This window comes from Diadema setosum, chromosome 7 (genome assembly GCF_964275005.1).
Source record: "Diadema setosum chromosome 7, eeDiaSeto1, whole genome shotgun sequence".
Taxonomy (NCBI): Eukaryota; Metazoa; Echinodermata; class Echinoidea; order Diadematoida; family Diadematidae; genus Diadema; species Diadema setosum.
In genome coordinates, this window is record NC_092691.1 from 9241844 (window position 1) to 9264837 (window position 22994).

The following is a 22994-nucleotide window of genomic DNA, read 5'->3' on the forward strand; positions in this document are numbered from 1 at the left end:
TTTTTTGAGGGAATTGAAACCATCGTGGGGGGGGGGTTGGGGGAGGGGGCATTTTGCCCCCCCCCCCCCCAGATCTCGGTCGTGGATCGCGCGATCCTTGCGAAAATTTGCACTAAGGTAGAGGTTAATGTAATCTACAAGACTGTATAGTTAGATTTTTCCAATTTCAATTTATTTATTTCATACTAATTCTATGCTAATTTATGCAAAAATTATTTTTTTTGCCTATAAATACAAAAAATAAAGCTCTAAGACTTCTAATTATTGGTGAACATATTCTTTTCAATATCCTCAACAATAATTTTGAAGCGAAAATTCAGCTTCATAATTATTTATGTATTTTATTGTTTATTGAATTTCTTGTGTATTTCTTCGTTTTTTTACTTTTTGTGTTTGTATTTTGTCAAAATTTGTCGCAGGAACTTTTTAAAGCATAATCAGGCTAAATAAATCATATCAGCCATTGAAAGTAAAAATGTTTATTTTTATATGAATTAATTGCAAAAACACAATTTACATGCATCTTGGATTTGTACACAAAATCATGTTTTTGAGCAATTTTTGGGTCTACGAATTTTTTTCAAAGGGGCGTGGCTTCAAAACGGTATGCCCTGGGAGCAACAAATTTGGTCTCAAAAGTTGCGCGATACTTGAAAGTAAAAAGTCATGAAATGTCGTGGCGAGAGCATCACACGTTGCGGAATAATCATGCGATACATCGAGGGGGGGGGGGCAAAATTGCCCTAGGCGAGCCTAGTACCTCCTTGGTCACTCCCATGCCACTGCATGTTATACGATGCATGCATGGCTCGCTGTGCTAGCAATGGCGTGTGCTTCAGTGTAATGCAGTGTAGTGGCTAGCTCCACTAGCTCAAGCACCAAAATAATTTCCACTTTTTGGCAACCAAGGGTACAACCTTTTAAAAAAAATAATAATAATAATTCAACAAAATGGCTGATTTTTCATTTGGTACCCAGGGATATACCATTTATGTCATCATACAATGTGCTTATGTATATTGAGAGAACACCATGGGGTAGCAAAATCGGCCAACATTTCCGACATGTACACCAATTAGTTCCTATCCACTTATGAACTGAAGGTGATTTGTAACAGGCCTAGATCTGATTTCATTGTGTTAGCACTCGATACTAAAATTCATGAAGATGGGACTACACTCTTATATATAATATTAAATTTTTGTGAACTGTAAATTGAAAGTAAAGTGAACATATATAATCTAACACATGGTCAAACATTAAAAGTAAAGCATCTCTATACATTTAAAGCATACAATGCTGATCTATGACCAGTAGGCCTAGACGTGTAATATGATCTCATGATGAAAGAAATGACACCCTAAAACAAAGGAAGAACCCTAAATATGCCTTTGTAAAGTTAGACAAATGATAAAGTTACTAGCACATACCAATTTGGTGAGATCTTCAACATGATTTTGGAGATCACTAGAAAAATTGCCTGCATGATATTCTTCAATGTTCTCATACTAAATGACATGCATGTCTGCGCATAGAATTCAAGGAGGAAAATGCTTCGAGACCAAATTTTCCTACATTTCACTCTTAACCAATGAATTTCAAACAAAATAAAGATAATTAACTCATCTTAGCATTCCAACGTATAGTTTCAGTTCCATATCACTTTTGGTATTGCCAGCCTACACCAACAAATACACTGTATATTGTGCAAACCTACACAGACATAGCTATTATGAACAACACCTGCCCAACAAAAGACTCAATAATGATGAAAGAATTATGAGGTCTTCAACTGAGTGTAAAGTTTTTGAGATTAAAGGGATTGTATAGTTTTGGTTGAGACCTAATTTCAAGTTTCTAACATTTTTTGGTAAGATAATGAGAAACCTCTTATGAAAAAAATGAAAGAGCATGTAATTCCATGAGGAATTGAACATGTATTTGATGAAAATTGGTTTTGTGATGGCTGAAATATCCAAAACAGAGCGATTCTAATAAAGTGTGGGACCCACACGTTATTACAATTGCTTTGTTTTACTTTCAAAATTGGTTTTTGATGTTTCAGTCATTTCAAACCCAATTTTCATCAAATTAACTTTAAATTCCTCTTTAAATGTTATGCTCTGTACTATATCATAAGTGTTGTCTTGGTATCTCACAAAAAGATAATGGCTCAATTCTAATCTCCATCAATACTGTACCATCCCTCTAAAATATTTCCACACTGCATAATGTTTATGTTTACAAATTACATAGCACTCTATGTTCTCCAACCCTCGAAAAATATTGGGGAATGGGTTTGGGCTGTTTACATACCGATTGATTCATTGAAGACTGAAATAAAGGCCTTTGTCATAGTCTCTAAATCACATTACCAGACTAATGGCTATACAGGTATTGCTTTGAATTCACAAGTCAACATTTGGATGTTGGGGCAGAACAATGGGATATAAAATTGTATTACTTAAGTATGATGACAAGCATTGCTACATGAGAAAATGACACAAATTCATTCAAGAAATAAAATGGAAATTTAACATGAGAAATGAAAAAACTAGAAATGTTGCTATGGCGACTGGTATGCCTCCGCCATAATGCATGGTTCTCCGAATAGGCCTATAGCACAATGTCTTGACAATGTGTGATGACAGTTTCACATAACTGGCAAAATATTCAAAAATGACAGGTTTGTCACAAATGCATTGAATGTTCACTTTCCTTGAACTAGGTTTATTTGGATGAATGGCTATACTGTCTAATAAGAGTGCAGGTATTTAGGGATTTGTACCCAACTTTTGACCCTTTTATAAGTTTAAAGAAGAAGTGAAATTTAGCACTTTCTCTTGACCTTTGACCTTTTGGCCTTTGACCTTTTGACAAGAAACTTCCAAGAAAATCTGTATAGGGTAATACATGCATAGACTAAGTTTCAAGGAAAAATTCTACAAACATTGCATAGATGAGAGGGAAATAATGACAATTTGATGAGTTGACCTCGACCTTTGACCCCTGACCCATGACCCATGACCTATAAATACCCTAAATGATCACTGTCAGTCAGTACATGCATATATATTAAGTTCCATGAAGATATATCTTGAAATATTTGTGAGATATGGAGAAAAAAGTTAGATTTTAACATTTTCACTTGACCTGTGACCCTTGACCTATGACCCCGTGACCCAAAAATCCAAAGAAAGTATCATCCCCCAGGATATACCCTCATACCAAGTTTGATGTAAAACCACCACACGGTTCTTGAGATATCGACAAAAACAAAATGGGACGGACGGACGGACGGACGGACGGACGGATGACCCGAAAACATAATGCCTCCGGCCACTTCGTTGGCGGAGGCATAAAAACCTCAAAGAGGCCATTAAATGGACATTTGAAGAACATGTTGGGGATTAATTTAATCATAGCACCGCATAAATGCTTTAGTTGAATGATTTGTGTTGGTACACAGTGAAATGCAATGCAAATACACGAATATACAACTTCATACTGTACAAGAAATGTTAATATACACTCAGAGAAAAAAGAAAGTAAGCACTATTTTCAAGTATATATTTCTCATCTAACATTTGGCTAAAAGTTTTTGTATTATATACCATAGTAAAGGTAATTTGATTGGCTATCAACCTGGTAGGTCAACAAAAAGTGAATCTTTACGCATGAGTGAACACGTTTGTTTTCTCTTCCAGGTCACAAAAGTAAAAATTGCAAAACTGAACAAGTTGCCATTCATGCTTAGGTGCTCTTCCATGTAACAATAAAAACAAATAACAAATTTCATACAAAAAGAAACATGAATTAAGTTTTTAAAATAAAACTGTGATCTCTATGATATCTTAAAAGCCAAAAAGATCAATAAAGGCTAACAATAATGGGGGAAAATGAAGAATCTTCTGTGTTAGCAAAAGAAAGCTAACATGTCCATTTTTGCAATTTTTACTTTTGTGCTTTGGAGAACAAAATGAAAAATATGAACTCGAAAATTGTTTACTTTCTTTTTTTGCTGAGTGTATGTATGGATGTATATACCCTCACTCTGATGAATAAGACTGCTGCGGCTTGGAATCTGGGCTCATGAGAATTCATCCTCGGAGTCGGACTGCTCGGCTGATTCCACCTGTGATCGAAGTTTGCTGATGACGCTGAAGAGTTCCGAGTTCTCCCACTGGGTGACCTTCTTGGGCTGCTCGCTGTCCTTGACCTGACGCAGCTTGACCCCCTGGCGAATCAGGTGCAGCATGTCCATCATTGGGTCTGCCAAAAAACATGGCATCAAGGTAGTAGCAGTGATAAAAGTGATGGTACCAGAAGTCATAAAAACAGGGAGGAAAATGTAGTATTATTAGTAATAGAAGTAGTGACGGTGATAATGACGATGATGATGACAATGAAATTCATAACTAGAAAAGCACTCTGAGAACGCACAGCTCCGCCAAGCATGCAGCTTATTTCCACCACTGATCTTGTTTTTCCATAGAGATATCATACATACACACAGCATCGGTGCTAAAAAGTTACCCGATTTCCCAATATAGAAGCCTTTGTTACGTCATAAACCCTCAGCTGCATGGCGCGCCTCGCCCAAGCATAAACTAAAGGACGCACTTTAGTGCGCGCAGGCAAACCTCAAATACGCAAAGCCTGAACTCCCAAGTTCATTGACCCTGCCTGCCAAAATATCAAAAATCCTTCGTAAATTCCCCAAAAATTCTCGGATCATTACCAAAAGTTAATCATTTGTTACTTGTATCATTCTCGACCTTTCCTGCAAGTTTCATCCCAATCCGTTAACTACTTTTTGAGTTATTTTGCACAAGGACAAACGAACGAACGAACGAACAAACCGATAACGAAAACATAACCTCCTCCCTTGGCGAAGGTAACAAGCATGATTACTGAATGCCACTTACACAAAAATTATAATATGATATCGATTGCAATAACAGCAGCCATGTGCTCATAATGACTACAATGTTAAAGCATTATAGCATCTTGTAAGAAATGATGTCAATAATTATGACAACTTTACTAGAATTAGTAGCTATGACACCTTTATGATGGTATTGATAATAATATTGGTAATGATACTCACTGATAATAGCATTTCAAAAAACTCGCAACACAAATCATTCCATGTAATTTATTTTGTGTCATTCAATAATAATGAAAATTATGAATTTATTGACAACACATGTAATGACAATGGCAATGATAATAACAGTAATATTAAAACCATTGGTTATACGGTCTTATTCATTCAGGTAACCTCTTTTATATTGCCATTGCTGTATCACAGAACTAACCCAGCATTGCCAGTTAACGATTCATGCACCTGGGTCAACAGGGACATCATGGGTTCACCATCTTTACCACAATTGTAAGCACTAAAAGGGACTCGAGCATGGAAACTCTGTTTGACATTCAAGTCTTAGCTGCCACACCACAACACCCCTTGCTTCAAAAATTGCAGATCTTTAAAAAAGTTATGCTTATGAATATGAATGATACTGGTGCACTCCCATTCTACCATGCACTCCGGTCATAAAGAAGTCCTCAGGATTGGTTGTTTTCTTTCATTACATCAAAATTTTGTTATAGCCGAACAGTACGGTACCAGTTTACAGATAAATTCGGATGAAAATGTTTGGGTTTGAATTCCATTTTGTTGTAACAAAAATATCATTATAACCACGTTCATTATAAGGGGAGTGGACTATAATAGTTGATGGTGATTAAAAAAAGGAAAAATACAACAAAGAAAAATCTTATAGGAAGGGTTTTTTTTTTTCCATGTACCTTTACTTGATTTTGTTGTGTCTTCAGTATTATGTTCTCTTTTCTGCAGAGCTTGGCGACCCTGCAAGATTGCTCCCAAGTCAATGCCAGCTGGTGCTTTAGTTTCCTTTTCTCCTGCACCCTTCTGTTCTTGCCTTCTTCCGCCTGACACGGAAGGATGGCGGCCCTGGTTGGGTTGGCAAGGAGGGGGAGGGGGAGGGAGCGGGGCAGTGGGAGGGGCGGGCGGGGGAGGTGGTGGTGGTGGCGGCGGTGGTGGTGGCAGAGATGGAGCCTCTGGTGGGGGATGAGGAGGCGGAGCAGGAGGGGTCCTTGATGACTCCTTAGAGGCACTGGATGGTGCTTTCCTGGAGGATGTAGTCGTTTTCGGTGATGCACTTGTCTTTACCGTCCTCCTCACTGGGCCTGTCTTATCACTGCGAGCCTTGGAGTCTGTGGCAGCGGTGGCTTTACTTCCTGGTCGAGTTTTTTCTTCTTTCTGCTTCTTGTATTGGTGCGGCTTGATCGTCTTGGGTGAAGGGTATTTCTGCAAATGAGAAGTGACATCAATGTTGGGGAATAAACCTAAATACATAGATGCCATTCATAAACAGTAGTACAATTGTACTGACAGTTATAAGAGGTATGCTTTTAACATAAACAGGCACACACTATTGCAGGTCCATGCTGAAAAAAAAAACTAGAAATGTTGCTACGGCGACTGGTATGCCTCCACCATAATGCATGGTTCTCCTGATAGGTCTATAGTACAATGTCTTGACAATGTGTGATGACAGTTTCACACAACTGGCAAAATATTGAAATGACAGGTTTGCCACAAATGTGCTGAATGTTCACTTTCCTAGAACTAGGTTCAATTGGATGAATGATTAAAACATCAGAGTGCAGGTATTTGGGGAACTGATGATTTTTACTTGACTTTTGACCCTTTTATAAGTTTATGCATTGAGTAATTTTCAAGGTATTGAGAAAAAGTATAATTTCAGTATCAAATGGAAAAATAGTATTATCTAAACCTGGCCTTTGACCTTTGACCTCACAGTTCCAAAGAGAATCACTGTTAGGTAGAACATGCATAAATATGTAAGTTTCATGATGATACCTCGAGTTACTTTCGAGATATGGAGGAAAAAGTGCAATTTTAGCACTTTCACTTGACCTTTGACCTTTTGGCAAGAAACTTCCCACAGAATAGATATTGGGTTTAACATGCATACATCAAGTTTTTAAAAAAATCCTTCAGGCATTGCATAAATATAAGGAAAGTAGTGATATTTTGAGGAGTTGACCTTGACCTTTGACCCCTGACCTTTGACCCCTGACCCCCAACTTCCCTAGATAATCACTGCCCATCGGTACATGCATATATACTAAGTTCCATGAAGATACCTTGAACCATTTGCGAGATATGGAGAAAAACATGAAATTTCAACCTTTTTTTTCACAAAATAACCTGTGACCTTTGCCCTTTGACCCCGTGACCCTAAAATCCAAACAAAGTATTATCCCCCCAGGATATACCCTCATTCCAGGTTTGATGTAAAACCACCACACGGTTCTTGAGATATCGACAAAAACAAAACGGGACGGACGGACGTATGGACGTACGGACGGACATATGGAGGGACGGACAGACGTACATAAGGACGGACGGACGGACGGACGACCCGAAAACATAATGCCTCTGGCCACTTCGTTGACGGAGGCATAAAAAAGAGAATACATGTACACTAGTCAGTCATTTAAAGATCCCAATGTGGCTATCATCTGCACCATTCCCCAATTACTAAGCAGTCAATTTTGACTTACATGTATATACCAATACCTGTGATGTTATATGTCAAACATCTGAAAATGGTAACATACAGGAATCTGTCCCCTTACTGCTCATTTCATGTGAGACTTTCTCTGTACACATGAAGGCTTTTTGTGTAAATCTATAGTGAAACTTCTTCTTACCAGCTTATAGCTCTTCAGTCTTTCCAGCGTCTTCAGCCGTTCTGCACTGAAAAAGTCTTTCTTGCTAGCCTCAGCAGCAGCCTGTTCATTGCGTTTCTATAATAATGAAAGATGAGAAACATGTCATGTTTCTACAAAACTTTGAATACTCATAATTAGATATAAGTTACCTAATTTCTATTTAAAAAAAAAACAAACAAGCTAACAAACAAACAAGAAATCTTTTTATCGCATTAGTTATCCCAACATTTAAAAAGATACAAATGCTGGTTATTTCATGGAGTCATTGTATGTCTTGAGCAACACAAACTTGCATACATAAAGTACAGCAGGTACTAATATCCAGTAGCTAACAAGTTCAGCTGAGGATTGGAAAAGAAATGAATGAAATTCTGAAAGAGGGATTTATTAATCATTCTACAAACAGCAATTATATTGCATACACTTATTTCAAGAAATACTAAAAATATACTCCCCCAAGGGCCACTCAATGCACATATCTTGACTCATGCAATATGTGTCCTCGACTCGTACAATATTTTCTGGTTACCCATTCAGCACCATCTAATGTACGAGGAAAGTCACATAGTACTTACGAGCTGGACCTTATGATGGTTTTGAAATTCTTCCTCCTCTCTCCTCTTCCTGGTATGTTTGCTCTGGTTCTGCCTTTGACACAGTTGCTGCATCATGGGGGAATACAAATGAATAAAACAATCTAATGTGTACACAGCATTAATTTCTCCAAAGTTTGTTTAAGTGTCAAAGGGGAGCATTTGTCAAACTTTGTCTGATTTGGTTTCACTAGTTAGTAAGTGAAGAAATTTACCTGGGATCATAGTTTTAATGTGATGGTTAAAACTACCTATGTAAACTACTCGCTTTAAACCTTTCAAGTGTTTTTGTTTTTGTACTAGAAAGCACATTTAACAGCTTACTTTATTCGCTGATTCATACTCAAGTAGCAATCATACAAAAGGCATTGCCCCGTCATTGTGGTACAGTTGTGTTCATGTGCCTGCACAAAGGGTGCTACAGAGGAGCAAACGCCAAACCTTATTGTTCCTGATCTGTGCCTTCCTCTTGCCAATGCGAGCGATCCGAGACTGGAGGGACTTCACCCTGGTGTACCTCTCTTCCAGTGTCTTACTCTCCTCCTCTCTGATTGGTCCCTCCTCCTCTGCATCCATCTCTGTTTCTAGATCCTCAACATTCTCCACAGCATCAAAGAACATCACATTGTCTTCAGCCTCTGGTATGTCACAGAGAGAAAATTGGAAAGAACAGAATGAACTGCTCCTCATTAATGTCACTCAATCTCAGCAACATGCCAGTAATACCAATTCCCCTAAAATTTTTGCAATTCTGATTACGCCTAATATTAGTTTTGCCAATGCTTGGATCAAACGTAAGTGTTAGCCAGTCGTCAGTGATTCACAGCCAAATTTCCTTAAACATGAACATTCATCACCACTTGTTGTGAAGTATACATAATCTATCAACTAGCAAACAGTAGAAAACAGTTCCTTTGCAACACTTTATTCAAACTCACATATCGTCACTGGGGTGACAAGACCTTGTATCTGCAATTTTGGTGAAAATGATGTTTTTGGATTAATGGTCAGTTAATCAGTTAAGTGATGTCCTGTCCAAATCCTACATGTCTTACCCCAAAAATGAAGCAACCATAGCATGTCAAAGGAATGTCTATCCCATTGGATACAGTGCTTTGGTTGTCATGTTTGTTTTTTTTTTTGCTCCCCTGAACATTTGACATTCTGTAGATATGAGGTCTTGTCGCCCAAGCGACGATACATGTATGTACACACTGTTCACTGCCTGTTTTGGTATATTTGCTACAAGATTGCTTTACTCTCACTGATAACAGGTGTTTTGGCAACAAACGTTCTTTGCAAAATAATTTAGGAAGTCTAGATGAGTTGTGACTATAAACTACATTGTATTCGGTCACTTATTCACCTGGGCTAAACGTACTATCACAAAGCCAAATTCATAGCCAGTCATCAGGAATATATTTATTTCTTTTTCTTTCAATTTTTTTCTTTTTTTGAGGCAGCTTTGCATTCATCACTGAATTGCAATATAATGCAACACAAAAGAAATAAGTTTACACATAGCATGTCTAATGGTCTGACAGATGCAATTTGCTGAAATTTCACATCTGCAAGTAAAACTGGAGGAACTTCAGATCATGTAGACAAGAGAGATTCTACCTTCACTCCTATTTCTGGAAGTAAATGATAGAAGTGTTTATTGCACCTTGCATTTCCAGGTAATTTACGAATTTTAAGAAGCTTCAGGTCGATTATACCACACAAGCCAAGCAACATTACCATCTTTTTAAAAAGCAGCAAATTCCATAATCTTCTGATAACCCGATTCACAATAGTGTAAAATCAACTCTCTCATACTGAGATGCTGTGAAAATAGACCAGTTCTGATATAAGATACCTCATCACAAATTTCCTGAACCTTTCCACAAAACAGAGAGTTTGCCCTAATACCCTACTACCAAACTGCTGGTGGGACAGTGCAGGACTATCTCACCTTGTATTTCTGCCTGGAGCTGTTTGAGTTGTTTGCTGCATTGCATCTCCTGGTCTTGGAGGATACTGAGCTGTGTGTCAAACAGCTTCAGTTGAAGCTCAGAAGCCTTGCTCTGGAGTCGCTCCACCTCCTCCCTGAACCTTGGTCCCTCATCCAGGCAAGCCAGCTGGTATAGGGCGAACACAGTAAAAAAACTACCTAGTCCTGACATATATACGGTTGTTCCAATCATATACATCCTTGGATAAGATGACTTTACCCATTGCAGTGTCTCTCTTGACCTAGATGGGTAATGATAATGGCAGGTCCCTCTGAAGAGGCTTCCCCTGATAAAGATGATCTTATCGTTATTATAATCACTATCAGGATTATTATTATCATTATTATTGTTATTATTGTTATAATAATCATTATTATTATTACTATTATTATCATTATCATTATCATTATTATTATCATTATCATCATCATCATCATCATCAGTATTATAATTATTACATTTCCACAAAATTCTACGTTTTGACCATCAGTAGAAAAACACAAGCTAAATCTTAGATCAAACTCTCCCCTGCAGAGCAAAGCAAAATCTAATCAAATTTCCTTTAAATTTCATTGCAATTTGTCTCTCTCCTCATGATTACTGTCACCTTGAAATTGAAAGTTAGCATATCTTCTTGAAGTATATTGTTTATTTTCATACCAAGTTGCAACACACACACATCATACCTCCTGGTTTATCTTGCCAATTTCATGCTTATACTTGTCCCTCCTAGACTGGAGAAGCTGCACATTATCTTGAGACAACGTCTGCTGGAGTCTGAGCAGGCGCTCTTCGCCACCAGCTTCCCAAGATGCCTTGCCAAACTTCTCACTGTCCAAGCTCATTTGCTTGATGACGGCTGTGGCGATAAGGGGGCAAGGCATGTGGGAGCAACATGGTATAATGGATGTTGCTGTGGAATGCTTGAAGAGGAAATGCTGGGTTCAAATCTAGGTAGGTGCAAAAAATATCTTCAGTACTCCACTACTGACCTAGTTACAAATTTGTGGGTACACTGCCATTGCTGGTAGAATGACGTTAATGGCAGGGTGCACTCAAGGAGAATTGTTCTAAAAGGCTTCTCAAAATAATTAAGATCGTATTCAAGTATGAGGCTCAGATGCAAATTCATTAAAGGCTCTGCAAGCTCATAGTTACTTGCAAGTACTAGTGTTTCACAGAAAAGGAAATTATTACACCTCATAAACTCTTGGTAAAACCAAAGAGGTTTGTAAACCTTTACACAACTCTGTTATGAAGCATGTAATCAATGATACTGAAAGTACAGTCAAACCTCATTTTGGCTCATTTGGGGAAAGTGAAGAGTGAAGAGAATATCTGGTATATTTTGGAATGCACCATAATAGAATTTCAACTTGCCATTTTACGTTTTATCTTTGAGTAAAATTGAATAAAACTCATCAGTCTAAAAGCATTAGTTTGTTGGAGCTCCTGGCATGGCAACTATAAGTAGAATTGGAATTAACCTGTGTCCTACAAGAGGTCTATGTACCTTTTGTTGTATCCATGCTCTTTTCAAAGTATTTGATCCTGAGCTTGTTGACTGCATCTATGGATTCTACATACTGTTCTTGCCATTCACTGTACTCCATAGTATACCGGTCTCTATCCTCCTCCTCATCCTCCTCCAAAACTTGGTCTTCCAGCACCTCCTGTAGATGAAGGAGATGGTTGAATGCCACCTCCCTCAGGTCCAGGTACGGTTGAAGGTATAGATTGAAGAGCTCTGCCTCTGCCGCAAGCAGTCCATCTAGGATGTCATCCTCCTGGTCATACAGGGACATCATTTCCACCATCCTCTTCACGGAGGCGTGTCCCTGGTGCGAGAGTTTCAGCTTTTCCTTCCATTTCTCTGCGTCACTCTCGTAAGCAACTTGCCGAAGTTTGCCGTAATTCTCAACATAGCTCTCAATCCCCATACCCGCGTCAAAGAGGGTGTCCTTTAGCAGTTTGTGCCCACAGATTTCACTGGCTATGCCCAGGTACTCCTCAAGTGTCTCACTGAAATCGTCCGGAATCTGGATAGTATACACCCAGCTCCAGATACCTCGGGGGTCAAAGGGTAATTTTGGAGGGTAATTTGACAGTGAAGAATTCACAAGACACATCTGCTCATGCGCATATTGCAACTTGTTGATTGTCATCTTGGTTTCCCAACTTTCACCAGAAGTTTTGACCCCATTAGATGATGAGTTCTTCCCTGAGATACCATTCTGGCGGGCTGTGCTAGCCTTGTGAGTCTGCTTGGCGACGCGAGAGGGCACTTTACTGCTAAGTGTCCGCGGGATAACCCTGTACTGAACCTCCTGACACCTAATTCCTATCAGGTGAGACGGCTCAATCCACTGGACTTGGAAGCTAAGACGGGATGACTTCGTCTGGGAGGTAGCAAAGGGGTCAGGCTGTATAGCCACCCAATCATCTCCACTCAGTTGTCGTTCGATGGACATGGCGACTCATTTGCGGTGAGAGAATCCGTCCAGGGATACAATGGATGATCGCCCCATCTATATGATGAACATATGAGGGTAACGCCACACAGAACACTTTAATTTTAAACACAGTAAAAAATATATTTAGCAAAGACACAGTATGGATGCACAAAAATATAACAAAGGATTGCATGTTTGTAGAAGCCTACAAAGTACTGTAGTCTCACTAGCTGGACCAGAGACGCCATGAAGCATCACACCGTGCACAGTGACTTAATTCTGCACAGAGACTGGGCTGTGTTATGTATTGTTTTTTTGTCTCACAAGTGGATTTATCAGCAACATAAGTCACATTTTCCTTATCTGCTTACATTAAAAAACAATATACAGACAAAATAGTAATTGTTAGGCAGGAACAATACTCTACTTTCCATTAGATCATCACACTTTTCACAAGCACCGGCACTCGATTTAAGTGATTTGAAGCAGATTTCTAGTAGGTAAAACTCAACTACCAATATTGGTACCAGTGCACGACCATCATACCACTTTATAGCCCGACCAGACGCTGTAAGTTCGCTGTGTCACGACGTACCTACGTACAGCAACTGGGTTGCGTATATGGGCATTTCCGTGAGTTGTGCGACATGACCACCAAAATTTTACCCACATATTTCAGGACAACTGATGATCTTACTTTGTTAGCCATAGTTTGAAGTGTGTGAAACCAACTTTACATTTAAGAAAAGTTCTCTTTTGTGCATTTTCATACCTTTTGAAACCAGAAAGCATTTTTTGACCTAAAAATCCCTAAAAATGCATTTTTGTTGCTCTTTGCAATTATTTTTTATATTTGAGGCTCAAATCAAACTTTGTTTGGTTTTACAAATCAAAAATATATTAATCTAGCAGTAAATAAAGTGGAGACCTCGATATAAGATATTACTTCGGACACCAGCGTGCTCTTACATAGCTCGAGAAGCTGCTGTAACGTGAGTTACCGAAACATGAACTTTTTAACCTAGCAATTTTACTATGCCCAACTGAGACATGGTATTTTGGATTATCAAATGACTATGCAGCACACATCCAAGAAATATGATGGGACTTATAGTCTTCGCTTCAAATTCTCATAACAGAGGTCTTAAAATTGTAACGTGAGTTACCATGTAACGTGAGTTACCACAATGTAATGTGAGTTACCGACATGATTTTTCTTTAATACCAAGAAATGATATGAAGGTTGTGATTGTAAGTAACCAATGAGTACATGATTACTGAACTCTTGTGGTCTATTTCCAGTAGATTGTTATTCTCTTGGTCTCTCTCTCTGTCACCAAACCAACTGGTCTACATGTACAATGTATTAATTACACATCACTTGTTCATCGTTAATGTTAACTTCCGAAAGAAACTGTTCCATATTTACTATTTAATATTACAGTGCATGTATACTGATCTGTTACGAAAGTTGTTAAAAGACAATTCCAGGCTTTCAAGCAGGATAACGTAAAAAAGTAGGAATAAAGTAGGAACAAAATCTTTCAAAAAGTAGGAAAAAGTAGGACATGAGAGGAAAAAAGTAGGGCATTAAAGAAAAAAAGTAGGAATAAATGAGGACATGTGCAGGCTTTTTGGAGTAGTTTTCGTCAATACTCACCAGAACTCTTGATGTTACATGTAAATCTTAATTTGTACTCACAACCCTGCTGCCTCAGCCTCACTATTGCTCCTGGGAGAGCCTGAAAAATACAACAAAGGCAGACGTTCGTTAGAACAATGTCAGGTAACAAGCACAAATGCATGTTCAACCGTACAGTCAGTATGAATCTTGATCACTTATTACAATACTTACATAGAAAAGACATAATTTTGTGATTGACATGAACACCTACCATATATATGTGATCCTGCATCGCAACACCAACAAAAAGTTGCCAAACATGGATTTTTAATTAAGAGCAGATTCTGAAAGAACAAACTTAAAGATGAAAATGATGTATATCTCGATTCAAATGGACTCTCCTAACCGATCCTAATATTGGAATGAAAGCACACACTCCGGAAAATGTGAACTGAGAAAAGGGGCTCCTGGAGTATAGCATTTATTCAAGCGCTCAATCTTTATCAAGCCGTGCTAGCTGTGCAATGAATGGAACAAATAACAGAATGTTAACCACTGGAGCTACAACAATGAAGAGATTATCAGATTAAGCTGTGCATGCTTTATTAACACATTCTGTAGGTGATCAATGCCAACTTTCAAAGCAGAAGCATCGTCCTTTGTAAAGTTATTGGAGTTGAAAGTTAAAAGTATGGACAGGGTTTTTAAGAAATGAAAAGATGACTATGAGAAACACCTAATCACATTATTCTACCAAAAAGTGCATGTTCCAGAAAAAAAAAAAAAAAAAACTGCTAAAAAACACAATTTCCTTTTCGTTTTATGATCCCAAACTTTATTATAATATATAAGAAGACTTGCCCTTTCAGAAAATATGAAAAACTCAAGACTGGCTGGATTGGCCCATATCATCTATTTTCAGTCCTAATACAAAATCAGTGCATGCGACTTTTTGTTAGTTTTGTGATGGACGGTCACATATCATCCCACAAAATATGACATAAACATTCCATGATGTGTAAGTTATACATTTATGCCAAAGGTATGTTATACACTTCCATAATTAAAAGATGGCATCTTTTATCTACATTCATTTGAATGTTTTGAAGTTGTGAAGATATGTGTTTCATTCCAAAATGTAAAGATTGGAAATAAGGATATTTGACAAAAGCAATTTTAAAAAAGATGACACTTTTATCTACATTCATTTGAAGTTGTGGAGATATGTTTCCTTTAAAAGTGTGGATATAATGGATATAAGGATAGAAGGATGTTTGACAAAGCTATTAAGTGATGCTCACAACAACTTAGTATGCTTTCAAGTTCCAGCTGAATGACCATGAGATAAGAAATATACTTACTTTCCAAGAGACTTTCAATTTCAAATGCATGTAAGCACTTAACATGTGTTCAAACATTTCAAAATAACAGGATAATGTAAACTACTTATATGTAGCACTCAGTATTAGTCTCTGAGAGAATGGAGCTACTAACAGTAGCTCCATGCTGAGAGCATGTGTTATCATATTACATTTCTAGCAAGACATGCATGAAGAATGGGTTGTCTCATGACAGTGAGGCCTTATGAAGTGAAATTATATCTTTCCAAGAGACTTTCAATTTCAAATACATGTAAGCACTTAACATGTGTTCAAACATTTCAAAATAACAGGATAATTTAAACTACTTATATGTAGCACTCAGTATTAGTCTCTGAGAGCATGTGTTATCATATTACATTTCTAGCAAGACATGCATGAAGAATGGGTTGTCTCATGACAGTGAGGCCTTACAAAGTGAAAGATCTACCAATGCATTGACATCTTTATTTTGCAAATCCTGGCCCACTACAAATCTACACACTCAGATACTGTGAGTTTATGGCACAGTGTCCACAACTCAATTTCAAGTGATATAGATTATCTTCATAATCATATGATATAGATGGAAACACAAGGCAAGCTCAATTTAAAACACTTAAACCAATAGAACACAAAATATCCAAAGAGAGAGAGAGAAAAAAAGTAAATACTTTACATTTCAGCATCAGGGAAATGTAGTATTCTTGCATGTAGAGTAACATAACACTGCAATATAACCAAATGACTCCACTTTACAAGATGTGAGGAGCATACATGTACATACTGCTTTTTGTTTCTCACTATCTGTAGTCTTACCGACTTTATAGGGAGCAAAAATGACTCTATTTTTTGATAATTTTCTGTAGATAACAAATAAATATGTTTTCATTTCTTTGGTGTTCTGTTGATGCTAGATTCCATCAATTCTTGAATCAACTTACATTTGTTAATTTAGAAAGAGGTGTAAAAAATAATCATTCTGTACTTTCCAATGACTTACTACTGTTTGCAATATTTGCCACATTTACTGGAGATAGTTTATAGCTCTTTACATTCAACTGTTTTTTCAGCTCATCATGACCCTTTTTGTTGAATACACATACAGCTATTTGACCTTTTCAAGAAGATTCTCCATTTTGCAATTATTCCAGGCACTTTTAAGTTCATTCAATATTCTTGAAATCAAACTTCTTCATATATTTTGAGAATATTACATCCTTCCGCCTTTGAAATTTTGCATGGTTGAGATTCTGCTTTTCATTCTCCAGATATTTTGCTGGCTCAGTATTTCAGCATGTTAATCTTATAAACTACTCTTTGCAAGATCTGGAAAATAAATAAACAGTGACTGTCATTATCATTTTAGTCCTTGCTAGCTTCTCTGATTTCTCTGGTTGTTTGAGAGCAAATACACTCTAGAAAAACTGTAAATTTACCATGCAGTTCCCATTCCCCCCCCCCCCCCTTAAATACAGTGTATTTGTGCCCTTTCAATTTTGATACTCTCCACTGTTCTGTTGGTTTTCACCTTCAACTTACAGTTTTGTATGTTGACACAATTGGCATACACATCCATCCATTCACTTTTTTCTTCTTTAAAAAGTTTCCCTGTCTCACATTTTACCAAGACTCTTTCAGACGGTTCAATATTTTGGATATATATGTCACTTCAAATGACTCATCACACTGTGACTACTTTCATTACGAGATTTCTGTTCTACCATTTTCTCACATCTTGTTCAAACTAGCTGGGTAATAAAAAGATGTTCAGCGTTAACTAAAATTTGCAAGATCTGTGGAATAAAAAGACATCATGGCTTCTACTTTTTCTGCAAGTTGTTTCCTCCAAACTTAACAAACTGTTCTTGGCGGTTCAACTTAAAACATCCACACACTTGCTCTTATTTGTGGAATATGCATTCATTATCTTTCCTAAATGCTCTAGATGGTTTTTCTCTCTACATATTCCTGATAGTTTGTAAGTGTCGTCAGGAAGTGAACTTCAAAGTCTCATGGTTTAAACTTCAATCAATCTTTAAACGTTACTGAATTATTATTTTTGTGTTCGTTTTCTGTGAAGTTCCTCCATTTCCTACTTTCTTTTAAGTTCTTCGAGGTAGAATGTCTCACCTATGATGCAATTCAACCTCTTAAACAATACTTGCAAGATGTATACACGCCATCAACTTTTAAGATTGTCCATAAAGAGGTTTCTGCTCTATTAGTCTTTATCTTTCACGATGGCTAAGTAATTACTGTTGTTCTCACTCCTTGTTAACAATTTGTGGGATCTGTTAATTAAACATTTCTTTTTTGTTCATCTGATCTTTCAGCAACTAACTTTCCTCAGCTGTTTACCTTCAGATGAATTAAGGTTTTTAGTAGTCATATCTACCATCTGCCCATGATTCAAATAGATATCACAAGTCATATGTCTCATGTTAAAGGTCCAGTTTACCTTTGGGAGCAGTGCTTTTGATTTAGCCTCAGTAATATGCAAGTTTCATACAAATGGGTCCCTACCAATCCATGCTTTCTTGGGAATAACTCATCCTCACATCAACCAGATCTAGTTTCTGTGGTGAAACCCTTACTTTTATATTAAGTTTTTCATATTGCAATCACTGTTAATTATTATCAAAACATATATTATTGAAGGATTTCAGGCAAAGGGGATCTGAAGGTGTCATTTCTTGTTTTGACATGACCTTTACGATTTACGTAGTAAACCATATTTTAGCAAAGGAAATTTCTGGTTTCTGAGGATTTGCATTCCAGCACATGCATTAGACATGATATGCTTGAACTCTACATCCATTAAAACTGGCTGTAGGCAGCATTTTTCCCTCAGTTGTATTCTTTGGAAGTCACATGTCAAATTCTACTTTTAAGTATATGGCAAGCTTACCTGGTAATTTTGAGCGATGATGAGAGCTTGTTGAGCGCTGCTCCAAGTCCTAGGCTGCAATATAAGTGGGATCAATCACATCTGCACAGGAGCAAAAACTGAGGCTGGCAGCAGTCTTGTGGTTGATTGGTTTGTGTTATCCCTCTTTCATGCTGAAGAGGCTCTCCCCACCAGTAAGAATCTGCAACTAGAGTCTACTCATCATTTCTGAATATAAACTATTCAAGTACCGGGTAGCCTTGCACATTTTTTTTTTTTTTTTTTTTTGGCGGGATTTTTCACCAAAAAAGTAGGAAAAAGTAGGAAAAAGTAGGATTTTGAGCAAAAAAGTAGGAAAAGTAGGGACAGCAGTAAAAAAAGTAGGAAAAAGTAGGAAAAGTAGGGCCACTTGAAAGCCTGCAATTCTTCTAAAGCTGCATGGACCTTGTTCCAGCAAATTATCAAAATTTTGTGATAACTATTAATAGCCTCCTGATTGGGATAGTCACTGCATGATTATTCTTGAAAAGTTTTTGTAATTCAAGTGATTACTATTTGACATTTCATAGTTTATACCTACCTATATAGACCAAAGCCATTGTTTATGAGGCTGAAACATTTACATGTATGAACAGAATTTTAAGATTGGAGCTCGCTTCCTGCTGTTTTTTCTGAGATTTTTGAGAACTGAACATTGTGAATTTGACACGCTTTTAAATGTGTTTTATACTATTCTACTCTGAGGTTTTAGCTATATTGTTGCAAAATCCTACAATGAAACTTTTCCATGTTTTCTGTAATTTACTTTGCATGCTGATCTATTACCAAAAACCTGTTGAATGTGAACCTCATTATCAGACATTTTCTTTAAGAGCTGGACAGTCATGTACAAAAATGTACCTTAAAGCAAACTATCAACATTTTGTGATATTAATAGTTAGCCTCCTGATCACAAAATATTTACTATTGATTCATGTTTTTCATTGGGATTTACTGCTTCAGTCTGCTTGATTACTCTAGAAGATACTGGTATACTTTTTACATGTATGTACAATTTAAATAATGGGTACTTGACATTTCATAGACCAAAACCATTGTTTTTTAAGGCTTAAACATTTATGAACATGTTTTATTAAACTGATCAATACTGGTAGCAGATAACTAAAATTTATCTGCAGTTTCTGTAATTCAATTCTAATTTCTGTACCAGTTTAGTATAAGAATTTGTAAACAAATCAAACATACAAACAATTGATTTTTGAGTAATTCAAACAATTATCAAATAATTGGAATATAAATTGCATTGTTTAAAAGTTAAAAGATTTATTGAAATATTCATTTCTGAACCTTTAAACTCTCCACAGACTACATGGACAGGTCTCTAGTCTCGTGACTCAGTGTATTAAATGGAATAGTTTATGGATGACTTGTTTTATCTAGATAGCCTGAAATCCATTTAGTAAAATAAAAAAAAAAAAAAACTCAAATCAAATTCTCAATCAAATCTTCAATTTCTGATGCATTTGTTAACTGGAAAAGAGTGTAATTTAATGAAATAGACTCTGTTTCATATCATTTTGTTGAATACAATTTTTGTCTCAGTACAAATGAAAGCTTGGAACACGACTCAATTAAAAATGAAATTTATCTTCAAGTTGGTATTCTAAATGTAAAGTTTCCTGCCTTTTGGTAATCTCATGGATAAAATGGGATTAATTACTGTCAGATCAATGTTCAAATCAATTTAGATTCTTTATTCATGGAGTTTGTTTGTGAAAAAAAGTTGTCTTGGTAAGTTTTCTTTGGATTATTAAGACAAAAAATCGTCTTGTGATCATGTGGACAAACTGTAACGTGAGTTATCGTAACGTGAGTTACCGCTTCACATGACGATACCTGGAGAATGTAAGACAATTTGAATTTTTACCATACTCGGTGATGTATGTTGTTAGTCCATGACTTTGACACAATAGACTTTAGGAAAGTCTCTCTGTTTCTTGTTTGAGGAAACTTTTGAATATAAGACATGCCAAATTTTTGCATGTCTAAATTATGTAACGTGAGTTACCAACATTTGTAGTGTTTTTTCTCATAGTTCTCATAAGAGTCTGTGGATGTAATGTTGCTGTGAGGTAGGATGGAGGTGCATGATACTCAGTCACATATAGTAACTCATATCACTAATTAGGTTTTAAGGATATTGATCTCAGCGACCTAATTTTGAGTTCAAAATGTAACGTGAGTTACCGCGGAAATGCCCATATACATACTGTAGTTAACCACTTTATTTCGGTACCAGTTTTACCAATGACAATGTGTCCAACTTCCTGAATTTACATGGAGATTGAGTCCTGTCTATTCACTACTGATAGTAGGCCCCTGGCTCAACACTACAGTGGCCCGGTGGCCCGGTGGCCCAGGGCCACCAAAAATGAAAGTCGGGTGACCAAATTTCAGAAAAGGGCAAATTTTTTGAAAAGTGTGTCAATAAATTTGTAACTTTTTGCGCCGGAAATGCATAATTGCATGCAGTGAGTGTGCGACTTATCAAAAATAAAATGGACTTTTATGAATGTTTTTTTTTTTGGGGGGGGGGCCACCAAAAATTTGAAATTGATGATTTTGGTGGCCCCATCGGGCCACCGAAAATTAAAGTTAGTGTCGAGCCTTGCCTAAAATATATTTGTTTTCATTATTTTAGGGCCTATGCCACCTGAAAGTGCCATCAATAAAGATTGTGAAAAATACCAATTAGTCTAGAATACTATTATTAGCAAGGGTTCTAACCATGGTAACGTTAGTAGTAAATTTGACTGTAGCATTAGTATTACATGTAATTTATTGGAAAATGTTTCTCCATTTTCTAAATGCTTCCACTTGTTTGGTTTCAACAACAAAATTAAACTTCACTGAGCTGAAAGTGAAAAAGAAGGGTTCACAACAACAGACGACAGAGCCTCTGCCTGCTGTCCTCTGTCAGAGGACAGCAGGCAGGGCTTACTCTACTTCACCAGTTCACTGTCACTAGTCCTAGGCTTATCATCATTTATCATATGCCTAGATCCTCATTCTACATGCTTCTTTTAGAATGGAATATAAATAAATTGAAGCAAACTTACTAACACTAAAATAGGTGTTACGACTTGAGTTCCAAGGCCAGGTCCAGAGCAGAGCAACCGGGCATTGCCATTGCAGACCGTGCATTATGCACCTCACAATCAAACGACTACGCACATACTGTATCATACACTCAGCTTCGCGTGCAGTGCTCTCAGTGTGGTAAAATATAAACACTACGTCATGACAAACGTGCACTTTGTTCCCCAGTTGAGTGCAAAGGTTACTCTGCCACACTCGGCACCCCATACAGCATTCATTGGCTTACCATAGATTCTTGTTGACGTTGATTATGTGAGAGATTGCGCAATGAAGTTCCCATGGTCCCATCACATCAAATCCAAGCCCGCGGAAACAGGTGAACGTGTGTCTGGGTCTGGCCTTGGGGGCGTTTTTTTTTAAGACGGCACAGATTGGGGCATGGCGCGTGTTAAACCTATGGGAAAAACGTTGGGTTAGGGTTTTTGGTTATGGTTATGGTTAGGGTTAGGGTTAGGATTGGTGTTAGGGTTAGGGTTAGTGTTAGGGTTAGGGTTTGATGGTTAGGGTTAGGATTAGGATTAGGGTTAGGTTTAGTGATAGGGTCCCCGATAGATTTTTAGTTTCCCCAATCTGTGCCGTCTAAAAAAAACACGCGGCCCGCCTGCTGTTAGCTGCCGCTGCGCTGCGGTCGCGAGAGCGCTAAATTATAGCACTGGCGTGTGCCTAGAATTCAATCCACTTTCACTTTGCACTCACTGGCTAGAAGAATCATTCTGCTCTCTCACTGCACTGCAGGAAGCTGAAGGGCTGCAAAAACATGTTACCGCGGTGTTTGCTGGCTGAGTGAGGCGTCTGATTTCTTTTGAAGGTGAGAGAAGATTTTGGCAATGCTGTCGACTAAATTTACCCCCATGCTACCCCCGGAGACCCGCCGCCAACACTGTACGTTGTACGTTGGGGCTGCTGGTCGCAGTTACCCCCATGCAGGCTTGGAAGTTGGATTTGATTGCCATTTATAAATTTATCTGATCATGCTGATTGACAGCTGATTGATGCACATGAATTTATATGATTTATATATAAATTTAACGTTTAATTTAGACCACAACACTCGAGTTACATTATCAGTGCAGGTCATCAGCTGTCAATGACCATTTGGCATTGTAATATCAATGACATTGTTTCTTGTCTC

The 22994-nt window shown here is 37.5% G+C and overlaps 1 protein-coding gene across 1 annotated transcript; it reads right to left on the bottom strand.

Moving 5' to 3' along the window:
* Nucleotides 1-4053: 4053 nt before the first annotated feature.
* On the bottom strand, nt 4054-12849 carry LOC140230937 (junction-mediating and -regulatory protein-like). The gene is made up of 8 exons (XM_072311077.1): nt 11892-12849; nt 11065-11237; nt 10339-10504; nt 8826-9022; nt 8367-8453; nt 7771-7866; nt 5815-6337; nt 4054-4272 (listed from the first exon to the last, which is right to left on the bottom strand). The coding sequence occupies exons 1-8, from the start codon at nt 12847-12849 to the stop codon at nt 4091-4093; spliced, it is 2382 nt and encodes a 793-aa protein (XP_072167178.1). The 3' UTR covers nt 4054-4090.
* Between the last annotated feature and the right edge of the window lie 10145 nt (nt 12850-22994).